This window comes from Tachysurus vachellii, chromosome 12, assembly GCF_030014155.1.
Source record: "Tachysurus vachellii isolate PV-2020 chromosome 12, HZAU_Pvac_v1, whole genome shotgun sequence".
NCBI classification, from domain to species: domain Eukaryota; kingdom Metazoa; phylum Chordata; class Actinopteri; order Siluriformes; family Bagridae; genus Tachysurus; species Tachysurus vachellii.
In genome coordinates this window covers 7,976,491-7,986,673 of record NC_083471.1, presented here as the reverse complement: position 1 = coordinate 7,986,673, position 10,183 = coordinate 7,976,491, and the positions used below count along the sequence as shown (strand labels likewise).

At 38.7% G+C, this 10,183-nt stretch overlaps 1 protein-coding gene across 2 annotated transcripts; it reads right to left on the bottom strand.

Annotated features, from left to right (window-relative positions):
- Positions 1-703: 703 nt before the first annotated feature.
- Positions 704-5,899, bottom strand: angel2 (angel homolog 2 (Drosophila)). 2 transcript variants are annotated; one of them, XM_060883683.1, is made up of 10 exons: positions 5,707-5,899; positions 5,032-5,435; positions 4,742-4,950; positions 4,555-4,624; positions 3,862-4,283; positions 3,648-3,756; positions 3,375-3,402; positions 2,287-2,453; positions 1,439-1,622; positions 704-1,346 (listed from the first exon to the last, which is right to left on the bottom strand). In XM_060883683.1, the coding sequence occupies exons 1-9, from the start codon at positions 5,754-5,756 to the stop codon at positions 1,471-1,473; spliced, it is 1,611 nt and encodes a 536-aa protein (XP_060739666.1). In that variant the 5' UTR covers positions 5,757-5,899; the 3' UTR covers positions 704-1,346; positions 1,439-1,470. The 2 variants fall into 2 exon arrangements, with proteins under 2 accessions (XP_060739666.1, XP_060739667.1); XM_060883684.1 differs by having other exon boundaries at positions 704-1,323.
- Positions 5,900-10,183: the final 4,284 nt, after the last annotated feature.

Genomic DNA, 10,183 nt, shown 5'->3' with positions numbered 1-10,183 from the left:
TTAAAAAAAGTGCATCCAGGAAAATAATTCTATTTATAAGATGAAGATTTATAACTGATCATTTTAAACTGCTGATGTTTCTGAGCCGTGTGGAAAGGAACCCATCAAATCTCACAACACACAAGAACCAATAAAACACAGTGATTCCTGGGGATTTAAAAGGTAACCCAGCTGCACCGTAACATTAATATGGAACAAAAGGATGAACAGATGATTAAACATTTAAAAAGCAGTATGATCCTTTAAGCGGCATCCTGACGTCTCAGACACTCGTATGATTAATTCCACATTGTGTACAAGACTGAAAATGCCATTTTATTGGTATTGCTCTGATGTTTTGTTTGTTTGTTTCCATGTAACACGTTTACATTGTTGGTGGGCTACATGATAGTACAAATACATTAAAATGGAAATGAGATGTTAACGGTGTGTGTAGAACAGGTCTTTAAAGATGAATTGAAAATCTATAGCTATTAAATCCTGTCATTTTCTTACTCTATGAAATGGATGAAGTTGTATTCTAGTTATCGTTTATTATGATCACAGATACACACCTGTAGAAAAGTCTCACGCGTTCTTCACAAAGGACATCTATTACACACCAGTTAATCAGCACCGATCTAGTCAGATCTCCTGAAGCTCTATTACCATCACTGGTAAAGCTGGGATTTAATAGACTTGAGTCAAGATCCAAGATCTTGGCTCCAATTGATATATGATTTATTCAAAAATACAACTTAAAATCAGTTACAATTTTTCCGTAGATCTGTCATGTGGAATTTAGAACAACTATCTGGTAAACAGATCTGTTTTTAGAGATCATTTGGTCTTTAATTTCCAGGTTCTGGGGCAAGAAAGCCAGGAGACAAAAGTTATTCTTCGGAGGAGGTGAAACTTTAAAGAACACAGTTTCTCATACGATGATGACCTGCTGCGGGGTCCCTTTTATTCTGTTCACGTTTGGCTAGGATTCATTTATTTAAGAAATAAAATACCCGTAACGTGTCTTTACCCTAATAGTACGTCGTATCAGCTGCAGCTTTAGTGTATGCATTACACATGTAGATAAGAAACCAGCTTATAATTCGTGTTTAATAAATTATCAGTAATCTTTAATAAAATCAGATATTAATAAATGGGAGAATTTAGAAGAAATTCCGGTAATAACAAAAGTAGAGTCGTGTTTCAGTCGTCGCTCATCGCTTACTCGTCAGTGTCGGTGGTAAAAATGAGAAGCGAACGCAACAAACTCCAAACACGTCGTGTTCTGACTGTGAGACGAAGTGACTGGTGTAGAACCTGTTCGTGTAGTTTGTCTCCTGTCTGCAACATCACAACTGATGCACCTAAAGTTCACAAAGATCTGATTATCACTGAACATGAAACTACTGAACAACCACCTTTAGGTTTTTGTGTAAAATGGTGAAATCAGTCATACGTTTGTGACGCGGCATCGTGAAGCCTTGAGGCTCAGGAGTGCAGGCGGAAGCGGGCGACGAGAGGGAGGTGATCGGACGAGTGGTGCTGATTAGGCAGACCGTTCACTTCCTTCAGCTCGGCCTCGCTGACCAGGGCCAGCCTGGACAACAGCTGCAGGCCTCGCTGTGGTGCAGCACTGCATTCTGGGAACAAAGACATAGCTTTGTGGTTTAACTGGCGTCCAGAAATTCAGAGCATTTGAAGTTTGTTTACTTAACTTGCTTTTGGTACAATAGCTTACAACCACGGAAGAAATAATCTATTATATCTGGAGCAAAAATATGAAGTCATAATAATAAAGATGTTTTAAAATATAAATGTAACTATATATTTATATTCTAGTTGTTAAGACTGGCTGTGACATGCAGCGTGTAAAGGTATATTTATGTAAAAACATGCAGTTGGGTCAGTTTACCAGACAACGTGGTTCTTAAAAATGACTTATCCCACAGCCTTAAGAACTGTCATGCGGTGCAAACGTGCAATGTTTTACACTCTTTAATATGCTTATTAAAAGTACTACAAGTGAGGAACATCTATGGAAAAGCATGTATCCATTTCTTCGTGGTCGCTCCAGATGACATTTCAAATGGAAATGCTTTGGGGTTTTGGTTAGTAATGCAAAACGCTTTTGAAATGTTAGCTAATTTTGCAAAATCATCTGAAGTCATCTAAAACAAATATTTTTTTAATTGCACTAATAATATGACAGTCACACAACATGAAATATTGAGTCTTCTAATAAAGACTGAAAAAAATGATACACACAAACACACACACACACACACACACACACAGAGCTCTCACCCATCGAGCCAGACTCGTCCCTCTGTGCTGGTGAATAGAAGATGTAATCGACAGTAATGGCTGTGCGTGAGTGGCAGGTGGTGATTTCTTGATGGCCGCTCTCTTTCAGGTAGTGAGAGTACACCGAGGTCAGCTTAAGAACATGTTCAATGCTGGATTTGTTCAGGCTGATAAAAGGTAAAGAGAGAAAATCATTCGCTACACTTTCAGATAAACAAAGCTGTGAAACACTTAGGGTTGCAAAGGGGCGGAAAGTTTCCGGAAAATGTCCAGAAACTTTCCACGGAAACTTAATCTGGGGAATTTTGGAAATATTCAAAATTGGAAACTTTACGGGAATTTACAGAAATATAGGGAAATTTATATAAACTATATTATATACAAACATAAATAAACATTTTGTTTGGTCATAAGTAGACATGCATGCAAGGTAATACAAATTTCTTGACTGATATAATTGTAAGTAGAACTTTAATTGATTCGTTCATTGAGTAACAAAATCATAATAAACGCTTGTAATAAACATAAACTTAATAATTGTAAAAAACTATTTTATAGAGGATTTTTTTTATTTCAGCAGGGAGTGAGTGTGTGGGGGAGGGTCATCAAATTATCTGTGCATGTGATAACACTCCTAATTTACTGATTATTAAGAGTTAGTAAGGTAGTTATTAAGTTTAGGTATTGGGTACAATGTAGAATAAGGTCATGCAGAATAAGGCATTAATATATGCTTAATAAGTACTAATAAATAGCCAATATTCTATTAATATTCATGCTAATAAGCAACTAGTTAAATGACCCTAAAATAAAGTGTTACTGTGCATGTTATGGAAGAATGCAAGTACATGCAGGGGGTTTGGCCTCAATGGCCCTCCAGTAAGCAGTGTGCTGTGTGCAAGTGACCGAGGAATGCAGGGTGCAAATTCAACTTAAATTGCATTAAATCTGGTTGTTTTAAACAGAATTATGCTGTTGAGATTCCCATATATTCCCGTTAATTCCCATGGAAATTTTCCAGCCTTGAAAATTCCCGGAATTTTGCAACCCTAGAAACACTAAAGTATCAGATTGATATGGTATCTTACCTTTTTTTTGGTTTCTTCACATCAGGATCTGTAGTGGATAAAACAAGTCCAGTTTATTATAGCAGAATTACTTTAGCACAAATCAACCACATCATGCTGTGTACACACGCTAAAAAAATCAGTACATTTATGTTTTTTCCCCCACAAGCTTTTGTAAGGAGTTAAGCGTATGAATAAGAATATAAATCAATGGTTTTTGGACTGAACACAGCAGTACATTGTGATGAGAGAATAAGTAATGGCACTGCCTCAGTAATAAGGGAGAGGTCACACCCTTAGCTTGGCCTTCATACTGGCACATGTGGGAGATCCCGAGGCTAGAGGGCCACAAGGGTGAGGTGAGGACTCGCTGTCCTCGAGGGCTTTCTTCCTGTCCCGATACCTGCAACAGGACGTAGAAATGAAAAGTGTGTGAGTGTGTGTGAGAGAGAGAAAGAGAGAGAGAGAGAGAGAGAGAGAGAAAATAGTGTATAGAGAAGGCTCTCACCTTCCCGATGGGAATGCCTGCATACTGCAGCTTACTGTCTGTGATGAAGGTGTAGAGAGGACTTGCAGGCACCGAGTTAAAGTCACCACACAGCAGTATTGGGCAGGTCGTGCCGTCCTCCTGCCGTGCTATGCGATTGGTCTCGGCCAGCAGCAGTGCCAGCTGTGCCAGCTTGATGTCACCACGACGCGGGTTGTACAGAAGGTGAGTGGTGACCACGCAGACTTTGTGTTCTGACTGTGATGCGCCGACGGGTTTAAGTACCACAATCAGTCCCACGTTATCCCGGTCCAGGATGGGGATTCCATGTCGGAAAAACTCCACAGGTTGAGACGAGGAGAGTGCGAAGCGAGACTTCTTAAAAGCTACCATGCAGCCGTCCAGCTTGCGACCAGTCCGGCGTTTGTACTCACAGTGGTAGCCTGTAAGGAAAGAGGGAAGAATGCAAGCTCACAGTTACACCTCTACTCACAGACTTCCTGTTTTGAAAATGTTTGGATACACATCCTGTCAATCATTTACTAGAATATCTATAAGCCACCGCAGAGCCTGCAAGCGGAACTTTGTGAACATGAGAGAGATTCATACAAACTCACTTAACCATTAGGGTAAAAAAAAATTAACCTCACCTTTAAATTAAGTACAGCATTAAACACCTGACCCACATTGATTAAAAGGTTAAATATTATGTACCTAAATGTTCTAAACTGGGTTTGATCTGCTTCTGATAATGATCCTCTTGTACCTCCTGCAGACACATTATCTATGGAGACAAATGCATTTGAAATGCTTAACCACACAAAACACACAGTTGAGGTTAATAAAAAAACTCATGCTCATGATCATTCTATGTAAAAGTGCAGCTCAGGAACTTTCTCACATCTGCAGCGTGCTGCTCCAGCTCCTGTATGATTTTGGAGAACCGATGACGCCACCCCAACACATGAGGGTGACAGTGTTTATAAAGGTATGGATTGCTGAGAAGCAGTTCTTGAGAAAGAATATTGTAGGACATCACGGAGAAATCGAAGGGACCGTCGCTTCTGATTACACGGCTTTCGGTAAGATCCTCCCACTGCCTCTTTAACTCTGTAAGAAAATTCATTAACATTAACGACAAAGAGCATAGTGGTGCATTAGACTATAGCAGACGCTGTGCTGCGTCGTCACCTGATTTAACGAGGCTTGGAGAACTTTCCCTTGGAGGACGTAGAACATCAGGAACGTCGTGCAGCCATGCAGGAGGAACAGACTCTCTTCTCTCTCGTGAAGCTGTGCGTTTAGAGCTGTGCTGCACATCTTCACCTGTGCGCTCACACTCCAAACTCCTTCTCCTTTTAACAGGAGGCTCTGAATCTGGGTGTCTCATCAGACCAGCTGAAAGATGGAGGTGTCTTTGGTGATCAGTGCTGGGCAGCTCAGTCCAGGGGAAGGGACAGAAGGGTCTAGGGGAAGTGAAGGGGTTTCTGGTGGTGATGAATGGAGATGTATTTCTCCAGTACCACTGTCTCCAAACAGCAGCAGCAGCTGGAGCAGAGCCCACTGCACTCAGGGGTCGGACAAACATGGGGTTACTGTTAACACAGAAGAGATTCACTTCAGCTAGTCACGTATCTAAAGCGTTTTAACACAGCGTTCACACAATTAAACACACATGAAGCTTGACTAACTGACAACTCAGCAACTTTGTCTCGAATTGCTGGATTACGTTACGGCCACAAGAAACTATAAAACAGGACCTGACTCGAAAGTAGGCAGCAACAACAGCAGCAACAAGCGCAAGCGGTGTTAGCAAGCTATCGTGTTTTTAGCTATAAGGTAGCTCAGCTGGCTAATATGGCTTACTTCGGGCTTCTTGTTGAACTGGCATATTTTACACTCGGGTGTCGATACATAAAAACTACTTAGCATAAGCTAACGGTGTCTCCTAGTGTATAAGGGGGATAAAGTCAAATTTAACGTGTAACGGAGACACCGGCTAATCGGACAAATATAGCAAGATATTAGCGAGTCCCTTGTAAATGACGTCACGACGGAGGCTTAAATGGAACGCACACACACACACACACGCACACGCACATACACACACTCTCTCTCTCTCTCACACACACACACACACACACTCATATACTCACTCACACATACTGTACACTCACACAAAAAAAAAGCTTTGACACTTTCATTGCAACTTGAACAATGTTTTAAACTCATGGTATCTTAAGTATGTAACCTAGTGAACCAGTTATTGGATATTATGGATATTAATGTATCCAATGATAGAGATTTAAGCACTTATGTACGTCGCTCTGGATAAGGGCGTCTGCACACTCATATACACACACACACACACACTCTTATATATACATACATACACACACTCATATACATACACACACTCACACACACTTATGTACATACACACATACACACACACACAGCAGCAGTTCCCTGATCTCTGGTTCCATCATGAGTTTTATTTACAGACTGTAAGACTCTACTTAAAATTCAGCCTTAAATATACCTAATACAGTATTGCCGAGTAAGTATTTGGTGTATTACTGAGAACTGTACTATTTTGTCCCAAAAATCAAACTAAAGCTGGGTGTATTTTTTTATACCTATAACTCACTGTTCATTGTACAGATCATAGACTTGATGCAATAAGTAAATTATGAACTCCAAATATATTTAGTTAAATGTAGACTCAATTATAATACATACTGTATATGTGAAATCCACACTGAAATACAATAACAAAATAAACATATTTTGTTTTCCAGCACAAAAGTATTTATTTCCTCAATAGAGACAACGGACCCTAAAGCATAGACTAACATGATCTTCACCTGGACCTGAAAAGAAAAAGTTTAAAAGAAAAAAATACTTTTGATATTATTGTTTCAGAATTTTCTATGTAAACAGAAGATATTTAATATAGTTGACTAGAAATCACCTCTCTTGTAATTATGTAACATCTAAAAATTTTTTTTTAAAAAGTCAGCACCTTACATACAGTATACATTCAAAGAAAGAATGTTTTTTTATTTTTAATATCCAGTAGCATGGGAATTTTTCCTCCTAGATAATTAACTAATTAACTCATATTACATTAAATTACATATTAAAATAATGTCCTGTTTGTCATGTCACATTTAATGGTTGTGACCTTTTCACCTCTATTATTTACATTATCTATCCATTATCAGTTACCATTATCCCTAGACAATGCCTTTAAATATATATATATTAGAAGCATTCGAGAGGGAATTTCAGAAGTTTATATCTTTATAAGTCCAGGAAGACCTACTGGTAGCTGAGCTCCGCTGAATTTAACACTATATGTCACTGTTAAAAAAGTACCGTACAGGTCTGCCGTAACAATAAAATAAATATAATTGCAAAAGATTTTTTTTATTTTTAAAAGCTAATAGATTTTAGTGAACTAGACAGTCACACTCATTCCATTACAACCTGAGGGACAATTCATACATAATCTGCATCTGTTTAATAAATAAATAAATAAATAAATAAAAATAATAATAATAATACTTATATATATATATATATATATATATATATATATATATATATATATATATATATATATATATATATATATATATATCCGAACTACCTCGGGTCACGGGGAGCCTGGGCCTATCTCAGGCGTCATCGGGCATCAAGGCAGGATAGACCCTGGACGGAGTGCCAACCCATCGCAGGGCACATACACACTCTCATTCACTCACACAATCACACACTACGGACAATTTTCCAGAGATGCCAATCAACCTACCATGCATGTCTTTGGACCGGGGGGAGGAAACCGGAGTACCCGGAGGAAACCCCCGAGGCACGGGGAGAACATGCAAAGTCCACACACACAAGGCAGAGGCGGGAATCGAACCCCCAAACCTGGAGGTGTGAGGCGAACGTGCTAACCACTAAGCCACCGTGCACCCCACATTACTCCTATTTTTTTTATTAATAATGAATGAATGAATGAATTAAATACCGGGGACCGTTCTATCTATCTATCTATCTATCTATCTATCTATCTATCTATCTATCTATCTATCTATCTATCTATCTTCTGCAGACCTGGGGTCTATTTGACTCATCTGGAAAGTTTAATGTGTCATAACTTGGGTTTCCTTCCACATATTTGCCTGAAATTTACCAGGATTGTTCCAAATTATGAACTTTGCAAATTATGAACTATGTGTTCGTAAAATAAATACATTCCTCCTCAAGTCGTCCTGGGTCAATTTGACACATTTAGTGGGGCAATAGGTCACAATTTTGCCCTTTTCAGAGCAATGAACATATATACAGACACAAAAATGCACACATAAAATGTCCACTAACACACACACCCAAAACACACACTCACACACCACACACACACAAACACAAATAGGGAAATATTGCATTTCATTAGGCCTCCAGAAAAAACAAAAGCCTACTCATTTGGTAAAGATTTCACACTTGTTATATGCATATGTCCAGCTGGGGGCAAAATCTTCTCTACCAACAAGCTTCACACACACACACACACACACACACACACACACACACACACACACACGCGCACACACAAGCATTGGGCATTGCATTTCGTTGGGCCTCCAAAAAATATTTCACACTTGTTATATGCATTTGTCCAGCTGGGGGCAATATCTTCTTTTTGTGTGTGTGTGTGTGTGTGTAATGTGATCAGATGACATCTGGTGGGGAAAATAGACATTACAAGTGCAAAATGTTCACAAATGTACACAGAATGGTGATAATTTTTTTTGCAAAATATATGTTAATATGTTGGAAACAAGTTAGACTAAAAATGTAAAAAAAAAAAAAAAAAAAAAAAAAAGGCTATCATATATACTTAATTTTTTATAAGCAGACAAAACACACAAGGTCAACTTGACTCGACGCTCCTAATTTGCATAGGAATGCAGACGGGTTAATATTCTGACTAATATTAGTTAGCATTAGCATTAGCATGTTACTGACATTAGCTAGCTACAAACAAGGTGCTTCATAAACAGGTTCTTTCCAGTGTAGCTAGCAGAGCTTCGGTGGTTAAACAAAAAAAATTTATTTTACGTTTAAATAAATTATGTTAATTTTTTTTATTTTTTACAATGAAATAGTATATTTATTTGCTTCGAAAGCCGTGCGCTAATGATGTACCAGCTCCCGCCAGCAGGTGGCGCTGCGTGAGTGATCATCATACTGTACACATTGTTAAAACCACAACCGACAATTCAATTTATGACAGATAATTCATATTTAGCCTCAATCTGCAGAGAGTTACCAGCCTGTACTGATAATAAGCTTATTAGTGCTACTGCTTTATCTCAGGTCACAGTTCCAGTTTGCTTCTGAACACACACAAGAGCTATTTAAAGCAGTTCATGCTGAACTTCTTGGATTAGTCCAGTCACACTCACACTACAAGGACCACACAGTTCTCTTTCTGCATATAAAGTGTGAATTAACATTAAAACACACATATACCTTCGCGTGTGGTTAACAGAACTCGTACTCCAGTGTACTCCAGAGTGTGATGGAGCAGGAACCTCATCCTCTGGGGTTAGTTCTGTAGTCGTGTAGCACTTCAGTACAACTTTACCAAACAGTGTCTTCTCTGCCACCGAAAACAGATATAAATACTTTTAGGATGTCATGTGTTTATTTAAGTAATGTTTGTAAGGTTTATGTTAGTGTTTAAGCCTGTACAATGAAGGGATCATAAATATATACACAGTAAATTTTTAGAGAAGATAGGAGTCATGTTTTTAAGAATTATAGACTGTTAATTAAATGATGACATACAGTACAAGCAGATTTATTGCATAATTCGTTGGGACAAACAAGATTAATATCACACACACACATACACCACACACACACACACACACACACACACACACACACACACACACACACACACACACACACACACACACACACACACACACGTGGTGCCATAAAAAAAAAATCATAACCCCACAGCACTTGAAATTCAGATTACTGACTGATGCCTGGATGTCCTCCTTCAGGATTTTTTTGCTAGAGTGCAGAATTCCTGGAAATTTATGGAAAGTTGCCATTAAGCAGAAAAGCATCTACACACCATCCCACTGCCACAACCATGTTTCAGTGATGCTCTTGTTCTGAAATGCTGAGTTAGTTTTAGGTGCACTTTTAACTGATCAGTCCATGCATCCTCATTCTTAAAGGCCTGGAGGTCATCATTTGTGCTTCACATTGAAGTTTAGCTTGGACAGATCAAGCAGTCCTCCAGTTTAAGTGTGTC